The sequence below is a fragment of the Erythrolamprus reginae genome, chromosome 1 (assembly GCF_031021105.1).
Source record: "Erythrolamprus reginae isolate rEryReg1 chromosome 1, rEryReg1.hap1, whole genome shotgun sequence".
In the NCBI taxonomy this organism is placed as follows: Eukaryota; Metazoa; Chordata; class Lepidosauria; order Squamata; family Dipsadidae; genus Erythrolamprus; species Erythrolamprus reginae.
This window is the reverse complement of record NC_091950.1, coordinates 112,988,338-113,011,109: the sequence shown is the minus strand read 5'-3', so window position 1 is coordinate 113,011,109 and position 22,772 is coordinate 112,988,338. Positions and strand designations below refer to the sequence as shown.

General features: G+C 38.8%; 1 protein-coding gene across 1 annotated transcript; it reads right to left on the bottom strand.

Annotated features, from left to right (window-relative positions):
- Positions 1–7,368: 7,368 nt before the first annotated feature.
- On the bottom strand, positions 7,369–11,390 carry FIBIN (fin bud initiation factor homolog). The gene has a single exon (XM_070761969.1). The coding sequence runs from the start codon at positions 10,987–10,989 to the stop codon at positions 10,318–10,320; it is 672 nt and encodes a 223-aa protein (XP_070618070.1). The 5' UTR covers positions 10,990–11,390; the 3' UTR covers positions 7,369–10,317.
- Between the last annotated feature and the right edge of the window lie 11,382 nt (positions 11,391–22,772).

The window sequence follows — 22,772 nt, the reverse complement described above, 5'->3', positions numbered from 1 at the left end:
ACAATAATAAATAAATAATCAATAAAATATGTGATAAAGGAAGTTTATTGCATGTTTGTTGAATTAGAAAATGTTTAGGTTAAAATGGATTTCATCATGCTTCAATTATAGTTTTGAATATTTTGTGCAAATATATAATTGAATACAATAAGAGTAGCTGAACTGCCGAATATAATAAGACTAAGATAAGATACAAGTAAAGTATACATGAGAATAAATAAAATAATGGTTAAATATTGAACAAGGATTAAGAGCAGAGTGTAAGATATTCTTTTGATAATGTACTTCTGTGGAGAAGGGCAGCATAGAAATCCAAATAAATAAATAAATACTTATTGATAAATTTTTAATTTGTAAAATGACATTAGAAGTGTGTGGGTTGGGAATGTGGATATGTAATTTACTTTTGTGAGTAGAAGATTCTGTGTTGTTGGCTAGAATCTGAAGAATTTGCAGTGATACTTTGCTGATTTTATGATATAATAAGCAGTATAGATGTGAAACTTGTCATATCAAAAAATAAATCACAAAAGAAATACCTAGAAGTGTGTATGGTTCTACAAGAGGAGAAGACCAAGAAAATTTCGTTGGATGAGGTTGCTGAACTCCAGAAACAGACAGGAACAATAAATGTAAAGAACAAAATCAATGTGGATAAATATGGCAAATGATGTTGGTTTAGACACATCATGTGGATAGATATAGCAAATGGTGTTGGTTTAGACACATTTCTGTTTTCTTATTTCATGCTTTTATTTATGACCCCCCCCCATTTTCTGCTACTCTGCATAATTTTACAAAATGTAATAAAATGAAAGATGGTGTGACCATAGTATTCTGAGAGTAAAAAATATTTCTGCAGCTTTTTCATATATTGTGCAAGCAATATAGTCTAAAATGTTTGATTGACTGGTACGTCAGATGAAAAATATAAAGGGTATTTAAGATCCAAGTGGAAAAGAATGTTATCCAACTGAAATGAAGTCTGCTCCCTTTTAGATTACATAATTGTTCAGCAGAAGTATGACTCACTATGATTGCCTTCCTATTTTCAAAATGCTTTTAAATGAGTATTTTAACTAAAAATATCTAGAGTAATATGTAATACAAATCTGGAATTCATTTCCTTTATAGTGAGTTACACATTTTTGTTGCTGTTACAATACCATTTTAACTGTAACATTTTATGTTAAGTTAATTTACTGATTCCAGCAAGCCCTCAAGTTGGTCATCATTAAGAACTATTTAAACTGAAGTATATCAAGTTATTATTTTATCCTGCATTTTATCATGTGCAGAATCCAAAAACATTTTCAGCTATGTGGGTTTCTGAAGTAATTTACTATGGTTTTTCTACTGCCTTTCCCAAAGCTTAAGATGACATAGCATATTTTTCGGTGTATAAGACACACCTTTTTATCCTAAAAGAGGCTAATAATTAGGGTGCATCTTATACTCTGAATGGAACTCTTCCCCCCCTCATTCCTAACTATTCATTAATTCACCGTCCAGCTGCTAACAATCTTCCCAGCTCTTACCTTGCAGGCTCTTTCATTGTTTCTCTCTGTGAAGAATGTTTTCCAAGCCCTAAGTCTTTGGAGGTTTTTTTTCATTGTTCTAACTTGCTCCAAGTAAGTTTCTTTCCAGCCCTAACCAGATGCTAACAATGTCCCCAGCTTTTACCAGCGTGCAAGCTCTTTCATTATTACTCTCTGCCAATAATGTTCTCCAAACCCTGTCTTTGGGGGGGGGGGGGTTCATTGCTTTACTTGTTACAGATGTTTCTTTCCAGCCCTAACCAGGTACTATTAATGTTCCCAAACTCTTTCATTCTTACTCTCTGCAAAGGTTTTACATGCCCTAAGTCTTGCAGGGTTTTTTTCATTGCTCTACTTGCTCCGGCTGTTTCTCTCCAGGTGCTAATGATGTTTCCAGCTTTTACTGGCTTGCAAGATCTTTTATTGTTACTCTCTCAGAATAAAGATTTTTTAAGCCCTTAAACAGGGGATAAAATAATTTGCTGAAGGTGACCAAACTAAGGATGCTAGCCAGATGAATACCCGGTAAGCAGATTCTTTCCCCTATTTTCCTTCCCAAACACTAAGATCCATCTTGTGCTCCGGTGTGTCTTATACTCTGTAAAATACGGTAGTTTGTTCTTGCAACTCCTTTTTATGTTCATAATATAAAGAATAGTTAGGCTGAACAGGTTTCTGAAATATGATTATCTACTATAATATATCCTTATATTCTAACATCACTGACTCTTAAAAGGCACCCACAGTTATAATTGCTGCTCAGCATCTAGTTTTCATTCATAGTTAAATGTTTTATGCTATTGTTTTAAAAAAGTGCTGCTTCTAGAAATTTCAGCTTTATCCAAGCAAAAACCACTCACACATTAATCACGAAATTTCCAGAACTGTAAATCCTACAAATTTGAAATTTGCCATGTATGTTCTTCTTGCCTTCTAGGTGCTCACTAAGAAAGGATTTTTCAAAATGACCATTAGAAAATGAGTTCTACTCAACTCTCTCACACACTAACAGGACACTAGCCAGATGAATACCAAGGGATGCTGGCGGGCAGAGAGATTTTTTCTCTCTATTTTCCTCCTCAGTTCAAATGAATCTGTTCTTTCTACTGTAACACCAGTGAAAGGGAAAAGAGACAAAAAATGCAGGACAAGATATATAGATGCGATTAGGAAAACACAAGTAATAGAAGCTATTTGTTTCTCCTATGGCCAGTTCTATGTGCCACGCTCCAAAGTCAGTTCACCTGACAAACTGGTTATCCTCCAGCCAGAGAGCAAAACCAGGAATGTTGTTTACAGGGAGGTCCCAAGCAATTCATCTGAGGGACAAATTTAAAGTCTATGTTAAACAAATAATGTCTTCATCTGTAACAGAAACTTAGCTCCCTTTTTAAACTACTCATTAATTTTCAAGCTTCAAGTATCAATTTATCAAGTCCCATGACATAGTTTTGTAGCGAAGCCCAGGTATTTAGCTAGTTACAGATAGTCCTTGCCTTATGGCCACAATTGAAACCAAAACTTCTGATATTAAGCAATGTTATTATTAAGCAAGTCATTACCTATTTTATGGCTAGTTTTGCCATGGTCATTACCAAGCAAATCCAATTTCCCTATAGACTTTGCTTGTTGGAAACTGATTGGGAAGGTTGCAAAAGGTAATCATGTAACATCCCCCAATATGCTGCAATTGTGGTAAATACATGCTGTTGCCAAGCACCTGAATGGCAATCACAATTGCCCGGGCACTGCAATTATTGCAAATGTGACAACCATTCATCACTTTTCAGCACTATTATAACTTCCAATGGTACTAATCAAATGGTTATAAATTGTGCACTACCTATAGTTCCATGATTAAGGAATTGTCTTCTGCATGATTTTTTGTCTGGTGTTAATCCCTGTTTATTAGGGTTCTTGGCTTCTAGAGAGGATGCACTGGTGTTTTTTTTTCATTTCCTTCTTAGCTTTTTATTGCCTCTGAATGGTATGTAAATGTGGTTTATCCATGTGTTTATTCATGACTGATTTGTCTGAATGCCAAGTTTCTGAAATTTCTAGCATGTTTTGGATTTAGCTTGGTCTAGGATACTTTCCCCACTGAAACTATGATGGAGTCTGTTTCTGCATTATAAAACTAAAAAGTTTTCATCATTCTGATGTTTCTCTTTTTTATGTCTGTATATATAAGCAATTATGTATACACTTAGGCATCCTTGAAAAGGCTAATTTTTAAAAAATATAATGGGGTTCAAAACAAACATTTCAGACATGAAAAAACTTTATTAACTTAGTAATAACAAGATGTAGAATAGTAAAGAATATGTACTGATGGCATTTTGTATAAAGTTACAGAAATACTGATAAGGATAATTCAGAATCAATCATGGAAACAATTTAGAAGAGATTGCTATGATATTAGTGCCACTATGATATTAGTGGTTTTTACAATCAATGTCACATATACTAGTTGGCTCAACCTTCAGGTCAGGGCTCAGTATTAAATCTCTTTTTTCATTAAATTCTGATTGGAGCTCTTTGGAAAACATTTAATTTTTTTATGTACATACATAATAACAAATGTAGCTAACTTATTCAATGATAGTGTAACAGTACAATTCCACAGAAAGCGCCAATATTGCTCCAATCAAAGCCCATATCCAGTATCATTGAAAAAAATAAAAGTTATTTATATAATCCCAGGAAGAGCAATGTAATTTTGACTGAATTCCATCTATGAAGTGACTGCACAAAAATTTTCTGTCATTGCTATTCCAAGCCAAGAGGAATTGTCAAACCAGACTGAATAATATCTATGAAATCTGGAGAGACAGTTGTTACTTCTGAGCTACTTCCAACTATTTATGGCATAATGGATTTTGTTTTCTCCTTTGAGCTCCTTTAGGGCTGGATTTGAGTTAGTGGCTATAACATATGCCTATCTGATCTTCTGTTGATTTGTTTTTCAACTGTCCTTGATTTTTCCAAGCAGATGAAAATTAAAGTTACACACACAGTATTTAGACTACAAACATCTGGATAACCACTAGATGGCAGCAGAAAATTTCAGCCTTTACTGCTATTTAATTGACCTTTAAATTTCTGCAGCCCAGCATAGTATGCTTGCTTTTCTAATATTCCAAGAATTTATAGATAATATAAGAGGATGTTCTTCATGTAGTCCAAAGCTTAGGCACAATGTTCACTGGGAGAAGGAACTTACAAAGAGACCGAGAATTTAGGGAAGATTTGAGTCCTAGTAGTAGATTTAGAGAGGCATTTAGTTTAAGAATCCTCCCACAAAAAGTCATCTACTACCATACTCCTTTAGTAAGCTGAAAAGGGAATTGAACTTAAAGTCCCTCTCTTACACCGCAGTTTAATCTGCAGCTGCCTTAATCTGTTTTGTATCACTCTTATCCTTGTTCATTGTAAACTGGACTTAATAAACAAAGTTTTAACAAACTGCACAAAATCTACAAAAAATCCTTGGTATTCTGAAAGAAAAATCTGTTCATAGCTTATGATAGAATTGCAGGATTTAAAACATGCTTTAACTATTTCTTAAATATGTATTAAAATTAAATAAATGCAAAATTGCTTTTTTGCCATGTTGAAAGTTTATGTTATTGAAGTTTATTAATTGAATTAATATTTAATTTAGAACAATAGTTTTTTTAAAAAAATCCTTCATGCAATTTTGCTATTGTCCAAGAAGATAAATGATTTCAAGAAACAAAAGCTAGCAAAAAGCATGGAAAGAACAAAATAATTGATGATGAATATTAAAAGAACTACAAGTAACTTTAGAAGCCAAACACATTAACATAGTAGCAACTAGTCTTTCAAGGAAATGTTTAGAAACATTTCCTTGAAAGAATGTTTAGAATCTTGAAGGGGGAAAGCAGTTGCTTCTCATAAATATGGATTCATACTATGAATAATAAAGAAAAACATGATAATGCAAAGAAAAGAATGATCATTCAAAAGAGGACAGGAATAATTTCAGCTTAATATAGAAAGGAAATAAGCAAGCAAACTAACATGTAATTATTTATATTATTAAAATTATATGAGTCTGGCCCTATCAAGATCCTTTTTCATTAAAAAAAAATCAAATTATGATGTAATATGTAGCATAAGACTACAAAGGGCCTGATTTTCCTTTTCATATATATTTCTTGTTTTAAAATTACAATATAAACTTAAAAAACATAAATGTCTGTGGAGATTCTGAGTCATCCAGATCATTAATGTACCAAAGGTCCTTTTTTAAAAGACAGTTTCAAGGAAAAACAAAAGGCCATTTGCCTTTTGGAAAAGCATTTTTGGGTTAAAAACTATAACACTATAACTATAACACACAGCTAATAAATCACATTTTGAGAAGATGATTCTATTGGTAGATTCCTCCAAAGAAAGCATATCAGACTTTCTTAAAGCGCTAGATGGCAATATTTCACCTTAATAAGTTATCTCAATAATAAAATATTATGCCTTACTGTGATAGTTAAAAACAATCTAGGTGAAGTAAATAATTCTAAACTTAATTCCATTAAAACTAAACCCTCACTAATGCCAGACAAAGATTCAAGTGATGATTATGGTAATTTTAAGGTCAATGGGGCTTCATGATGCTGGGGTTTTTTGTTGAATTGTGCTATCTTAAAAATGTCCTCTTATATTATTTGATGGGAATGAAGCTGATACTGCCATGGTTTTTTTTATTATGGATTATAAGTGATGCATAAATTTTGAGGAAAAGTGAAGACATCATTTTCATACAGCAGTATAGATGGATGTGTAATGATGAGCCTGATTTCATGGATTTGGAAACCTGATTAAGTTTTTGTTGATGGAGTAGACTTTATTAAATATGTTTAAAGAATACATTGTGTAGAAGCTATTGTAATCCTGTTGTTGATTGCTTTTGGAAATATTGCTTTTGTAGACATTGCATATTTATAGTCCTCAAAAGGAAAATCAGGCCCTTTGTAGTTTTATAACTTGATTTTTATAACTTGAAGTTTCATAACTTGATTTTTTAAATGAAAAAATTGGGAACTATAGAATTCAGCACCATGCAAATCTATTCTGGCTGCTTTGAGGATAATGGCAGAAATTTGCTGAGTATCTTTTGGTCATAACCATATCCTGAGGTTCTAGTACCTATTTCTAAATATCCTATCTGAATAAGAAATTTGTAACATATCTTACAATGGCAAAGTATCATTTATTTTAATGTGGGGCAACACCCTACCACAATCAGTGGGGTCAGTGTATGGTTGAAGCAGTATTGGTGATGATATATATGGTCCAAGAGGAAAGGGTATTTTACAGTAATTAAAACTGGCTAGAGACATTTGGTCTTAAGTTATAGTGCAAAGCTACTGTTCAGTTTCTCTGGAACTTTGCTGGCTGTCCCTCTGTTCCCTCCTCATGATTTTAGAAGCCTAGAGTATCCCAATCACTTTCTTCTGAAAAGTGGGACAAATTTAAATTAATCTCACTTTGACTTAAATATGAGTTTTTTATGCAAAAGAAAACAAAAACCTCAAACCCATTTTTATCACCTTGGTTTGAATTGCCACAATTTCATTCCAGAAGCACAAAACCCAATAACCAATGACAAAAATCTATTTAAGGTCTTTGTTGTTTCTAAAGGCTATGGCTATACAGTGGTACCTTGAGATACGAGTTTAATTCGTTCCGGACCTGGGCTCTTAAGTCGAGCAGCTCTTATCTCGAACGACTTTTCCCCATAGGAATTAATGTAAATAATTTTAATTGGTTCCAGCCCTCAAAAAACTCACAAAGTTAGTCTAAATTATGCAGAAAGACATGTTTTTAATGGAGAAATGTACATGTACATATAAATGAATAATGAAGTTTCTTTCACTTAACTTGTAAACTTTCTTAAACTTTTAAATTTACATATGTTCAACTTCTCTGCCACCCAATCCTGTAGGACAGAAGTCCCCAACCCTTTTTGCACCAGGGACCGGCTTTAAGCGATCAAGAGAGGAATGGGTGAATGAATGGACGGAGGGTGGGAAGGAAGGAAGGAAAGAGGGAAGGGACAGGAACAGAGGAAGGAAGCAAGGAAACTTATGAAAGGGGAGAGTAAGAGAGGAATGAGTGAAGGGAGGGAGGGAGGGAGGGAGGGAAGAAGGTGGGAAGGAGAAAGAAAAGAAGAAATAGAGGAAGGGAAGGTAAAAGAGAGAAAGAAAAAGAGCAAGAAAGAAAGCTGCAAGCACCCCCCCCCGAGCCCCCCAGGCCGGCTGCAACCTTTTAAAACACGCACGCCGCTTCGCAGCTGTCTCCTGAAGCCGAACGCGGAAGTTAGCGTTTGGCTTCAGGAGACAGCTCCTTGGCGCTTGTATCTCGAATTTGGGCTTGTAAGTAGAACAAAAATATCTCTCCCCTCCCAGCTCTTATCTCGAGTTGCTCTTAAGTAGAGCAGCTCTTATGTCGGGGTTCCACTGTAATATCAAAATAACATAAAAAATTCTATAGAACTCTGTGGACATCATAGTTATAAAACATTGAAATGTAGGCATTCTTGGGTTGGTAAATTGTTCCAATAGCTGCCTAATTGTTGGCAATCCAGAAGAATTCTTTGGGAAGGAAATTATCTTAGAAGGAGCCAAGCAACATTCAACAGTAGCTTTAGCTCTGCAAAATCTCTTTTAAGGAATTTAAAGCCATTTGTGCAGAACAGGGGGAGGCACAGTGAGTTATTGCTTCCAATTTGGCTGTGTTTTCTTGGGAAACCATAGGGCTGGTTTGCCCTTAAAAAACTTGCTTATTTTAGAATACCCATTACATGAAACTGTAGCTGGAGCAACTGGTCTAATACCAGAATATTACCTTCTGATGCCTATTCTTTGTAAAGTTCAGAACACAATCAGTTATGTAACACTGCACAGATTGTGAACAAAGTGTATGAGATTTACAACTGTTGCTGCAGTACTAAAGAACTGTACTTTTCTACTTTATGAATAACATGTTTTTTAAAAAAATAATAATAAAGATATTTCTTTGATCATGATTCAGGGCAAATAAAAATAAAACAGAAAAAATAACTGTTACCTGGTATTGAGTGCATGTTTATACCTATCATATTGTTGTTATACTGACCATTTGAATTTCCATAAAACACTCAGTGAAATGGTGGGGAAAATTACTTTAACATCCAATATAAAGCATTATATTATTTCTTTTCCTGGTGAATTAAAATTAAGAAACTATCATTCCTTAATTTTTTACAAACCATTGATAACATCACAAATTTCCAGGATGGTTTTATAATCAATCAGTAAAAAGATTAATACATTACTTTAACCAAGTTCCTCAATTGTCAATGTGGAATGAGGGAAGCAGTGGAAACCTTAAATTTATTTTAAAAAACAAACAAAATAAAATTGTTAGAAACCCTGGCACCAGAAATTCTATCAATTATTTTTAGTAATATTGGATCACTGTGTAAATTCAAAAGATTTCATTTGAAGGAACTAGAGTACAAGGTTAAAAACTTGTAACTTAGCATCTCCTGTCTATAACATTTCCCCCCAGGGTTATACAACACATTCCATAAAACAATAAATCACTAGGCTTAAGTGTATATAACATTGCTGAATTGTGACCAATAGATTATAAAACTTTTGCAACATAGCAGATACTCCCAATCCTGCAGAAGTGAGATGTTTGACTACACCATTGTATATACTTCTTTGAACTCACTAAAAAGAAGGAATTAAAAGGAATTATCTTCAAAGCTTTTAACCACAGCAACTCTTATAAATATTAACTCCAAATCCAGACTTTTTAACTCAATAGAGCTTATTTTTAACTAAAAAGAAGTTAAAAGGAATTATCTTCAAAGCTTTTACCCACAGCAACTCATAAATATTAACTCCAAATCCAGACTTTTTTAAAAAAAAACCTTAATAGAGCTTGCTTCCAAGAAATTGCATCAAAACTTGCATCCCAACTACAGGTAAATAAGCCATTTCAATGAGTTAGTACATAGGTTGTGCCAATGGTCACTTTATTTGTTCCCTCTATTTTAGATCCATTATGCTAAAGAATGCAGATGAATGCAATAAAGCAAGCTTGTGTGCATCTTTCAGCCTTCTGCCAGTTGGAATCCCACAAATGCTCTGATATAGACACCCCTCCATTCCCAATAACTCGAACTTTCTATCAAGAAGCTAAGAAATGAACTTAAAAATAGGTGGATGACACTCTTCTGAATTTTTTCGAGTACCTAGCTAAAATAGCACCCCCATCCTGAGCCACGTTGCACAGTGGCTAGAGTGCAGCATTGCAGGCTACTTCAGCTAACTGCTAGCTGTAGTTCAGCAGTTCAAATCTCACCACCCAACTCAAGGTTGACTCAGTCTTCCATCCTTCCGAGGTGGGTAAAATGAAGACCCAGATTGTTGAGGGCAATCTGTAAACCGCTTAGAGAGGGCTGTAAAAGCACTACGAAGCGGCATATAAGTCTAAAAGTAAATAAGTCTATCCTTCCCTCCCCCCCTCACCAATGGGAAACAATTAACTCAATCTGTCGTCTGAACTGTCTTTCGCGCCACCTAAAGGCAGGCCCTTTCTTTTGCTTTTTTTTCAAGGTGAGAATTGCGAACAATCAGCATGCGATGGAGGGAAAGTCCGTCCGTGGGGAAGCATGGCTGGCAAGAGTCCTGCCGGCGTGGCCGGCCACGGGGGTGGGACGAGGGAGGGTCACTAGAAGCCCAGCAAAGGCGCCCGCTCTCGCTCAGCCCTTGAGGTACTCTGTCTTGAGGCGGCTGAGGCGGGCGCCGTGGCTGCGGACGGTGAGCGCCAGCAGCTCGTACTTGTCCCTCAGGCCCACCGAGACACTCAGGGTCTCCTTGAGGAGGGCCCGCGCATGCACCAACATTCCCAGGAAGTCGTCGTTGAGGCGGCTCTCCTCGTGGCTCTCGTGCTCCTGGCCCTGCCGGAACTTGTTTTCCAGCTCGCCCAGCGACTTCTCCGAGTTGGCGTAGGCGTCGCCGATCTGCGCCGATTCCCTGCGCAGGTAGTTGCCGTAGCTCTCCTCGCCGTCCAGGTCGTAGGCGATGCTCTTCTGGATGCCTTCCAGCACGCGCGCCGTGTCCTCCACCTGCCGGCCCAGGAGGGTGAATTCCTCACGCAGCGTCAGAGCGGGCGCCGCCGGTGCCGCCGCCGCCGCCGCCGGGGGATGCGAGCGTCCCCCCTCCCCGTCCGCCGCGCAGCGCAGCCGGTCGCTCACCCTGAAAAGCAGCTGACACTTCTCCGGGTCGTCGTTCTCCTCGTAGTCGCCATCGGGCACGAAATAGTGATGCAGCGTCCCGTTGGACATCTCCGGATAAAGCGGCCCGTCGAAGTAGCCGTGGCACAAGCTGATCGGCCGGCTCAGCAGCCACACCGAGAGGAGACCCAGCAGCATCCCGGGGTGGGGTGGGGAGGGAAGCTACTCCGACACCGAAGTGGAGGAGGGCAAAGGCAAACTCCGGTCGCGCCTGGTTTCAAGTCCTGTTGCGCCCGCCTTTTTTGCAAGGCTTCATTGGGACCCGCTGGGGAAGCCGTCGCTTGGCCCTTTCTCGCTCCCCGCGAAGAGTTCTCCTTTGCGTCCGATTTGCCCGCGAGAACTCCGGGGACTCCCCCCTCCGGGAAGGGGCTGTTTGGGGAGTGGGGGAGATCAACAAACCTTAAAAGGAGGAGCCTCTGCCTTCTTTCCCACCAACTTTTCCTTAACCACGTTTCCCTTTTTCCCGTCTCCACGCGCGTTAGGAAACTCCCAAGTTAAAAACGGGGAGGGACGGAGAGAGAGAGAGAGGGCGTGCTGGCTTCTAGATTTGAGTGAGACCTGCCCGAAGCTGCTGCTGCTGCTGCTGCAACCGCTTTGGGCTACTTCTCCCCCCCTTCATCCTACATCTGGATTGGTGGTGCTAACGCGCGAGTTCAGCTTTTGGCCGTAGGATCTCTCTCGCTCTTCTCCTCTCAAATTACAGCAGTGGGGCCCCCGTTGCTTACGGAGAAGACCAGACACCAAGTTTGGAATCAGTGCTTACATCGATGTCATTATTAAAGCTACAGTATCATCTCTGCTTTGGAGAGCCCATGATCCTACAGAGGAGAGGGATTTCCCATGGTGGTGGGGGGGAGGGAATCCTCTGCAAGGGGGATCTTATAAAGATTCTTCCTGGAAATCAATTTTTTGGTCAGTCGCTTCCATTTGGAAAGAAACATCCATGACCTGTTTACAGCAGAAACTCCAAATAAGGCTGGTCAGCCTGTTTTTGAGGATTGTAACAGGGATCTGGGTTTTTTTTTGAAAATGCAAGTTTAACTTTTAAATTTTAAACTTGCATTTTAAAGCATGTTCAAAGTGTTGGTAACAATTCAAAGTGTTGGGAATGAGCTTTAAAGCCCTACATGGCATCGGACCAGAATACCTCCAGAACTGTCTTCTGCAGCACGAATCCCAGCAGCCGATAAAGTCCCACAGAGTTGGCCTTCTCCAGGTCCCGTTGACTAAACAATGTCGTCTGGTGGGCCCCGGGGAATAGCCTTCTCTGGCGGTTCTGGCCCTCTGGAATCAACTCCCCTCAGAGATCAGAACTGCCCCCACTCTCCTTGTCTTTCGCAAATTACTTAAGACCCACCTGTATCGCCAGGCATAGGGGAATTGAGACATCTCCCCCAGGCTTGTATAGTTTTATGTATGGCATGCTTTTGTTGTATAGTTTTTAAATTATGGGTTTTTAGATGTTTCTTTAAATATTAGATTTGTTACACTGTCATACTGTTGTTGTTATTGTTCTGAGCTACCCCGAGTCTCTGGAGAGGGGCGGCATACAAATCTAATAAATTATTATTATTATTATTATTATTATTATTATTATTATTATTATTAAATGTAATACATTGTTGAATAAGTGGAGTAAACATGAGTAATTTCTTTTCCTGGGTTTGTGAAAGGGGTGCGGGAAAATAACACTAGAAAGTAACCTTTCTGGAATATTCAGTGAAATCATGAAATGGTCATAAAAGCCAGATTTGTGTGTTGTTTACAAAGTATAGCTTTTTTAAATTCTTACAATAGACATAATAGGAATCCAAATGACGTAATGGAATTGTGCATCATAGAATAGAGATGAATCATTCTTACTGTTCTAACAAATGTCCCCTGGATAGAATGGCCTGGGTTCCCACTGGCAGCTGTAATCCAGGGGCCCCTAACTCCCAGATCATGGACCAGTATGGGTCCATGGCCTGTTAGGAACTGGACCATCATAACTAGAGGTGAGTGGCAGGCAAACAACCAAAGCTATATCTATATTTGCATCTACTCCCTAACAACTAGCATCACTGCCTCGGTTTTACCTCAAATTATCAGGCATTAGATTTTTGTAGAAGTGTGAACCCTACTGTAAACTGCCCATGTGTTGCATGCTCCTCCTTCCAGTCTGGAAAAATTGATTTCCACAAAACTGGTCCCTGGTACCAAAAGTTTGGGAAACTACTGCTGTAATCAGCAGAGTGACTTTCAATTGTTTGAATTCAATTGCCATTTCTGTCCCAGTCCTCTCAATTCAAAAGACTTATGTCCTTCCACTATATTCCCAGCAACTTTGGATGAAAAGTTGTAATGTTACATTTATATCTCACATTTAATTCAAGAATGCAAGTTGGCATACAGAGATTACCCTGTTCACATTTCCCCACACTGCAGTGGCCCTCTGGGGTAGGATTGCCACTAGTTTCTGTGACTCAGAGGGCACCTGATCTGGATTTCCCAAGGGACTATTCATCACTTAACCTACCACATTGGTTTGTCTAGCAAAGCCCTAGATTGCTCATACTAACTATTCTGCATCATTTAAATGCCTGGTGGGCAGAAGGTTTGACTTGCATCTTACATTGTGAAGAAAAAAAAGTGGGACTGAAACATATTTTTGTCACTACCTTGGGTGAATTTCCCAAGGTAAGTCATTTGGTAAACTGTCCAAAGGAGCCACAGAAACAGGCTAAAATGTGACCAACAAAATAATGCCCTTCTGCCTCCCTCTCTCCCTCCATTCCTTCTTTTCTTCCTACCTACCTACCTACCTACCTATCTAATCACCTCACCTCACCAACTCTTGGTACACCTTAGCCAAGTGCAGTAAGATGCTGTAAGTATTGACAATGTCAAATAGTTACTTATTTAGAAGATTTATATGTCCCTCCTTCACTCTTAATGACTCCGAGTGGCTTACAAACATTATAATCATCCTGCTATCTTCCCCTATAGGCATCTTCTTCAATGCCTGACCCAAAAATGTTAAAGCTGACAACAATAAGTTTTTCAAAATGGGTCTAGGGTAGAAAGATCCAGGAAATGGAAGGAATTATACATCTAACTTAATATATGATCCAGGCAAATTAGAAGAAGGAAGAACAGGCGCACAAAACACACAAGTCTTGCAGAAGAAGAAACTAGGTCTTGTAAACAGTCTTGTTTTATAAGTTCCTTAAGAATACTAATAAATATATCAATGAAAGAACCCAGTACAAAAAGTTCAGTTGAATTTTTAACAAAATTCTTTGAAACAAAAATAGCAGTTCTTCAAATAGCATCCTGTTTTGTATTACAGAGTTGTGAAATAATTTCTGTAAAGTGGATAAACTACTTGTCTAGCTTATTTTCTTATATTTATAGAGGATGCATCGAAGGCACTATCTAGGGCAGTGATGGCAAACCTTTTCCCCCCTCGGGTGCTGAAAGTGCACACGTGCACTATTACCCATAAAGTAATGCCCCTTCTGCACGTCCTGCTCCCTGCACATGTGTGTGCTTCACATGTAGGAGGGGGAAAAGCTTCCTTTCCCCAAATGGAACTAGGAAGGGGGGAAGCCTTGTGTGCTGTATAGTCTGTATAGTCTGGAGGACAGAAGGAAAAGCAGGGACATGATCGAAACATTTAAATATGTTAAAGGGTTAAATAAGATCCAGAAGGGAAGTGTTTTTAACAGGAAAGTGTACACAAGAACAAGGGGACACAATCTGAAGTTAGTTGGGGGAAAGATCAAAAGCAACATGAGAAAATATTATTTTACTGAAAGAGTAGTAGATCCTTGGAACAAACTTCCAGCAGACGTGGTAGATAAATCCACAGTAACTGAATTTAAACATGCCTGGGATAAACATATATCCATCCTAAGATAAAATACAGAAAATAGTATAAGGGCAGACTAGATGGACCATGAGGTCTTTTTCTGCCGTCAGACTTCTATGTTTCTATGTTTCTATGCTCAAACAGCCTTGGGGTGGAATCTCCAGAGATCTGGGAAGGCACAGGCTGCAGAAAATGAGGAGAAAGCATGCGAGTTTCTGACCCAGAAATCAGCTGGCTGGTGAGAGACACGCAGACATGTGCTGTGGAGCTGAGCTCGTCAATGCTTCGCATGCCTGCAGGGAGGGCTCAGTGTGCCACCTGTGGTATGCGTGATGTAGGTTTGCCCTCATGGATCTAAGGTTTCTGGCCTGTTCAGCAAAACTCATTGTTAATTCTGGAGATGATGGTCAACTTCTTAAAGCTGTCGCAAAATCCACTGCTTCAGAGTCCACTTTTTTCTGCATCCAAGAAACATCTTGTTGCCACTGAGAACCAAAGAGTTACACCAAGATGACTTGATCCAGTGATTACATGGCCCCAGGATGCTGCATACAAATCCAAATAATAAATAAATAAATAAAAATACATGATGGTTGCCAAGCTTCCAAATTTTGATTACAAGACCAAGGATCCTATGGCAGTTTTAATCTCAAGAACAGGCTGTAAATCTATCTATCTATCTATCTATCTATCTATCTATCTATCTATCTATCTATCTATCTATCTATCTATCTATCTATCTATCTATCTATCTGATTTGTATGCCGCCCCTCTCCGTAGACTCGGCGCGGCTAACAACAATAATAAGACAATATAAACAAATCTAATATTTAAGTTAATTTAAAAACCCTAATTTAATAAACCAATCCTGCTTTTGTAACTTTGGAGAATCAAATGAATGTTTGTAATGCAAAGACTACACGCCTGGTCATATCTGGAAGCTAGGTGCTACAAGATATTGTTACTTCAAATACAAGAGGTGAAGACACTTAGAAGGAATAGTTAAGAATTAGCTGGTATGGAAAGACGGCCTCAGATATTTATGCTCCTTATCCATCAGATACTTCAGTTTTCTCCTTTTGAATCTCATTTATGATGATTTTCAGAGGGCATTTTTCTACTAAGATAACAAGATTTTGTTAAACTTTCTAATAGTTACAATTATAAAACTAGTTACTACTACTGCTAAAAAGGCTTGTAAATCTCTTGGTCCAAAACAATCCAAAGAGCCAGTTCCTCACTCTTACAAAGATTCATATTGCTCTCTAGCAAAACTTAATAAACAATGGGTGGTTAAAAGCAATTATGCTAACTTAATTGGTGTCTCCCACAGCCACATTTTTTTCTTTATAGGATGCTTGATGTCTTGATGCCTTAGTTTCGGGAAGGCAAAAAGCAAACCCTTCTAGTTTGGTCATAAAATAAATGGATTTTCATTCAAATATGCCCTTGCATGTTGCTTTGTGGCTGAAGTATACATCACATTTCTATAGGAGTAAATTAAAAGAAGATGGTTTAAATAGTTTGTGGAGTGCTAGCTAATATGCAAAGAACAAAGAAAATCTGTCTCTAATGCTTTCTCAAGCAAGATCAAAGTAGGCTGCATTAAAAACAAAAGAAAGAGGAGAAGGAAAAACCCAGGATTAAACCATTTTGTCTGTCTGTTTGTGTCTATCTATCTTTCTTTCTTTCTTTCTTTCTTTCTATCTATCTATCTATCTATCTATCTATCTATCTATCTATCTATCTATCTGATATTTTCTATCTATCATCTATATATTCTTGATTAATTTGATTAATTCAATGTTTAAGAGATCCCAACCACAAAGCAACCACAAAGGGGCATAATTCCCTCTAAGCTGAGCACTGAGCAATCGCTCACTTAAAAATCATCATCAACTCAGAGTTTTCCAAACCTGCCCAGAAGCCGAGAGGGAAAGAGTGAGGTGGAAGGAGATAGAGAGGAAGAGAGGAAGAGAGAGAAACAGATAGAAAAAAGAGAGGAAGGAAAAGAGAAAGAAAACGAATGGGAGTAAGGAAGAGAGAAAGAAAATCAAAATCTAGTTTGAAACTAGCTCAACTATTTAAGTGGCATTTTGATATTGATAGAGTTGCCCTATTATGAGCTCACTGTTATAGACACACAATACAGTATTTTATTTTGAAATTCTCTGAGGCAAAACAGGGTGGGTTTTTGTTTGTTTGTTTGTTTATTTATTTATTTATTATTTCTGTGCCGCCCAGTCCCGAAGGGACTGCCGCTCAGACACTATACTTTTCCGCCCACCCCCCAAAAAAATTAGAGGGAACACTGCAAAGGGGGTTAAAATGATAACCAGAGTTAGCAAATAAATAACAATGGCACTACTGTTTAGAATTGGAGATTTTTTAAAAAAAATGTGATACCCATCCACATCCACACCCCCACATCCCTACACACATACATAAACCTACATACAGAGAATATTTTATGTAACTGACCTATAGCAGCTAACCACTGTACAGCTGTTTAAATATGCAATGTTGCATTATGAAATTTAATTTTTTTAGGCTTAAGTTTCATAGGACAACGATAAGTTTGCTTTTGGGGCTGGCTTGTCCTCCAAGTGACACCACAGAAGTCAGTGCCCAGTTTTTTCATAGCAGAGAGAAATGTTGCTACTGAAGTTGATGGAAACCGTGCAAGCATTTTTTGCCAAGAAAAATGACCTCATGTTTCCCTCCCTCCATTTAAAACAGTTCATCTCCAGGACTTGGCCAGAAAGGTTTTTTGTTTTTTATTTAAAGCTGTGTTTCCTACCATGCTTCACTTTGTTAGGACTGTGATGGGCAGATAAAGACTTGTTTTGGAACAAGGGGTTTTATTCCAGTGATTGAATTTCACACTTTGTTTTCTTTCCACTTGAATGCCCCCTGAATATGGTAGACTGCCACTCCCATAATCTATCAAAGAGGACAATTTTCCACCAGTGCTAAATGGAGTATTGTAGAGTTATATTTGGAAGGTATTCATTTGTCATTGGTGCCTGATAGATTTCTAGAGAATTCAAAGGATTTTAAAGCAACTTACCCAATATTTTCTCATATACCATTGGAATAATATGGTTATATACAGAATATTGATGCTGGCCCTCAGAGGTCTGGAAGGACAGCTTGTGTAAACGCATAATGATAGACACTTTGTTTGCTTAATTATGTAGCCATTTTTCATGGTTTGAACCACATTATATAAAACTGAAGGCATAAATAAATTATGCTTATTTTCCCAATAGACTTTGAAAGCACAGTTTCATAAATATAAATTATTTTGGAGGTTTCCTATAGCCAATAATTTTGTTTGTACTTCATAGGTGGGTTCCTGCTGGTTTGGACCAGTTCTATAGAACCGGTAGCGGGATTTTTCCTACACTGGCTGAATTGGCAGTAATGGTTAGCTCTCTCGGTGGCGCCATAGACGCCACCATCTTGTTTTTCGCTTTGCAGAAGCTGGGTTTTTAGCACTGCATGCACGCCTATGCACCAGCATGGCACATGAAGAAGCAAACCGATAGCGAGGTAAGTCAGAACCTAACCCTTTCTACTTTCATCTGAAATCAAAATAAAGTTAAATTAAAGACTATGGGGAGGGGCAGCATACAAATCCAATAAATAAATAAATAAATGAATGAATGAATGAATGAATGAATGAATGAATGAATGAATGAATGACTCTGAAGCGGTCATAAATTGCTTTCAGCATGACCTCCCATTTTGGATTGGTTTCCTGTGACTTTTGTGTTTGTGTTTTCATATTTAGAATACAACATTATTGTCTATGTTTGGTATGGAGATTTTATGGTTTTGGCATTGCAAAATAGAATACCTAACACAAAACACAATCCATCGTTTTATACAAAAAAAATCTCAGCACAACAATAAACTTGTACTTTTCTCATTATTATAACTTTATATACTGGAATATATGCACCATGCCTGGAAGCTTAAAATTCAAAAACCTTATAAAGAAATAGGAATATAAAGCCCCAGATCTGTATGGAAGATAAAAAAAACCCCTAATTCCTTCTTTATAGAGTGAAATACAGTGGTACCTCATCTTACGAACGCCTCTTCTAACGAACTTTTCAAGATACGAACCAAGTGTTTAAGATTTTTTTGCCTCTTCTTACGAACTATTTTCACCTTACAAACCCAAGCAGCTGCTGCAGGGATGAAGGGGTTTCTTTTTTTCCTCTTTTTTGAAGAAAGAAAAGGGCAGGGCTGCTTGGAGTAGGAAACATTTTGCAGAGAACAACATGCTTGCAAAGGCACTGAAAGGGTGTCTTTTGAAGAAAGAAAAGGGAGGGGCAGTTTGGAGGAAAGATTTTGCAGAGAACAACGTGCTTGCAAAGGAACTGAAAGGGTGTCTTTTTAAGAAAGAAAAGGGAGGAGGGAGGAGCAGCTTGGGGGAGGAAAATTTTTGCAGAGAACAACATGCTTGCAAAGGAACTGAAAGGGTGTCTTTTGAAGAAAGAAAAGGGAGGGGCGCCCCCCTTGCCTTCCTTCCCACTCACCCTTTAGCCTAGCCTTGCTTCTTCCACCCGCCCCCTTTAGCTGCTCCTCCCTGCCCTCTGTTCGCCTCCTTTCTAAAGTTTGGGATTTTCCTGAAGGATTTGCACGCATTATTTGCTTTTACATTGATTCTTATGGGAAACATTGTTTCATCTTACGAACTTTTCACCTTACGAACCTCCTCCTGGAACCAATTAAGTTCGTATGATGAGGTACCACTGTATTTGTTATAGAGCAGTGATGGCAAACCGTTTTTCCCTCAGGTGCTGAAAGTGTGCACTATTGCACGTGCACAAGTGCCCACACCCTTAATGCAATGCCCCTCTTGTATGTCCTACCCCCTGCACATGTGTGTGTGTTACACCCCCTGTTTTGGCCTCACATCCTAAAATAGTGGGGGGAGGAACCTTCTTTCCCCAAACTGAGCTGGGAGGGGTGAAAGCTCCTTTCCCCAAATGGAGCAGGGAGGGGGAAAAGCTTCTCTTCCCCAAAAGGAGCTATGGGTTGGGAAGTCTCATTTCCCCAAACAGTGTGTGTGTGAGTGTGTGTGCCTCCTTTCCCCAAACGGAGCTGGGAGTGCAGGAAATCCTGTTTTCTCCAAATAGAACTGGGATGGCGGGAAAAGCTTTCCTTTCCCCACATGGAGCTGAGAGGGGTGAAAGCCTCCTTTCCCCAAATGGAGCTGAGAGGGGTGGAACAAGCCTTATGTGCTCAAACAACACTGGGGTGGAATCTCCAGAGATCTGGGAAGGCATGGGCTTCAGAAAGTTAGGAGAAAGCATGTGAGTGTCTGACCCGAAAATCAGGTGGCTTGTGGCAGGCACGCACACATGTGCTCTGTAGCTGAGCTAATCAGTGGTTTGCGTGCCTGCAAAGGCTCAAACATGCCATAGGTTCACCATCACATCTATAGAGTATAGCCTTTAATTTGAAGGTTTGGCAGACAACAAGTCCTCTATTTAAAAGGTTGTTCAGTAAGGGATGTACATAAGTGCACCAGAGTGCCTATCGTCCCCTGTCCTATTGTCTCTCCTATATCTCCTATATCTTCTCTTCTATACCTATATCATTTCTGCTATTCTCTCATAGTTATATTTCACTCCTTTATTTTCTCCTCTATTCCCCCTTTAATACATTCTACTTGATTATATCCTCTATAACCCTCAGTGTGTATTATTGTGTATTGGACAAAACAAACAAACAAACAAATAAACATCTGGTTTAAAGGACCACAAAAATAAAGATAATGACATCAACAGCTAACAGGGAATGCATAAAGGGTATGTGGCTAAGGGGTGCCACGTTTTACTAAAATATATAATAATTCTTTTAAAATTACAATACTTCTCTGGGTGCATCTATATAGTTTGAAAATCTCCTTCAAATCTTGAATAGGCACAGCTAATTTCTGTGTCCAGTTATTTGGGCTTCCATCTGTTTTTTAAATGCAGCTGTTTTTAGAATGGCATTTGAAAGTGTTTTCTTTTTTTACACTGACATTTTTTTTTACACTTGCATAAAAGCCATAACGAATTAGCTGTGCTAACGAATGGTACGTGCACAAGATACAGAGCCATTTTTCTAAAATAAATTTGAAGTATGCAAATTTCTGTAAACAAGTTTATGTAAATCTTTATCTGCTTTTGGAGGTGCTTGATGACGTTACCTTTCTTTTTAATTGAAACTACAGGTGGATCATACATCTCTTCCAGAAGATATACAATAAATGCCAGAATCTTCATAACAACGTATTCTTTGCAACTTTACTAAAGCTAGCAAAAACAAAGATAAGTCGGCAAAGAAGTCATTGCAAGAAGTATTAAAAAATCATTACAACCAGGGCAAGGTGGAGATTGACTTGTTGGCAAATTCAACCGGAAAAGACTATATGTGATTTAATCACTTTATTTCCCTATAACTTCTAAATGCTCACAAATAAATGTTACTTTGATTCCAGATAGGTTTGTGAGATGTAAAATTGTTCCACCAAGAATGTCAAATCCAGACTAGTTGTAGAATCTAGGTTGGATTTCTATGAAATCTCAGTGGCAGTTTAATACTCTGAAGTTAAGTGTTTTGTTTATGAATCACTTCATTTGAGACTGACTCAGCCATATTTCAAGGATGTACAGGCTTAGGAGTGCTTGATTTGTTCCATATGCTTATCGACTTTGGCGTAAGGCATATTTCATGACTCATTAACCTATAATGTCAAGGGACAATTGACCAGGAATTGAAATTCCCGCACTTTAAATATACAAGAAAGCACTTAACTAATCAGAAATGTGTTGAACAAATGATTTTTGCCTCTAGTAAGAAAGTTTCAAAAACTAAATAGCCTTGACTTTCCACTGATGCTTCACTAGCTCTGTATTTACCCAAATATACCTATTCTTGTCATTTCATCTTTGCTTTTTTATTTTCAAGACAGCTTGTTTTTTAAAATAACACATTTATTTATTTATTTTATTTATTTATTATTTAGATTTGTATGCCGCCCCTCTCTGCAGACTCGGGGCGGCTCACAGCACAACACAACAATTTATAACAAATTCAAATATAACTTAAAATATTTAAAAGAACCCCATTTTGCTAACAAACACACACTCAAACATACCATACATAAATTGTACATGCCCGGGGGAGGTGTTTCATTTCCCCCATGCCTGACGATAAAGGTGGGTTTTAAGGACTTTACGGAAGGCAGGGAGAGTAGGGGCAGTTCTAATCTCTGGGGGGAGTTGGTTCCAGAGGGTCGGGGCCGCCACAGAGAAGGCTCTTCCCCTGGGGCCCGCCAACCGACATTGTTTAGTTGACGGGACCCGGAGAAGGCCCACTCTGTGGGACCTAATCAGTCGCTGGGATTCGTGCGGCAGAAGGCGGTCTCGGAGATATTCTGGTCCAGTGCCATGAAGGGTTTTAAAGGTCATAACCAACACTTTGAATTGTGACCCGAAATTGATCGGCAGCCAATGCAGGCTGCGGAGTGATGGTGAAACATGGGCATACCCAGGTAAGCCCATGACCGCTCTCACAGCTGCATTCTGCACGATCTGAAGTTTCCGAACACTTTTCAAAGGTAGCCCCATGTAGAGAGCATTACAGTAGTCGAACCTCGATGTGATGAGGGCATGAGTGACTGTGAGCAATGAGTCCCGGTCCAGATAGGGCCGCAACTGGTGCACCAGGTGAACCTGGGCAAACGCCCCCCTCGCCACAGCTGAAAGATGGTTCTCTAATGTGAGCTGTGGATCGAGGAGGACTCCCAAGTTGCGGACCCTCTCCGAGGGGGTCAATGATTCCCCCCCAGGGTAATGGACGGACAGATGGGATTGTCCTTGGGAGGCAAAACCCACAGCCACTCCGTCTTATCCGGGTTGAGTTTGAGTCTGTTGACACCCATCCAGGCCCCAACAGCCTCCAGACACCGGCACATCACTTCCACTGCTTCGTTGACTGGACATGGGGTGGAGATGTAAAGCTGGGTATCATCAGCATACTGATGATACCTCACCCCATG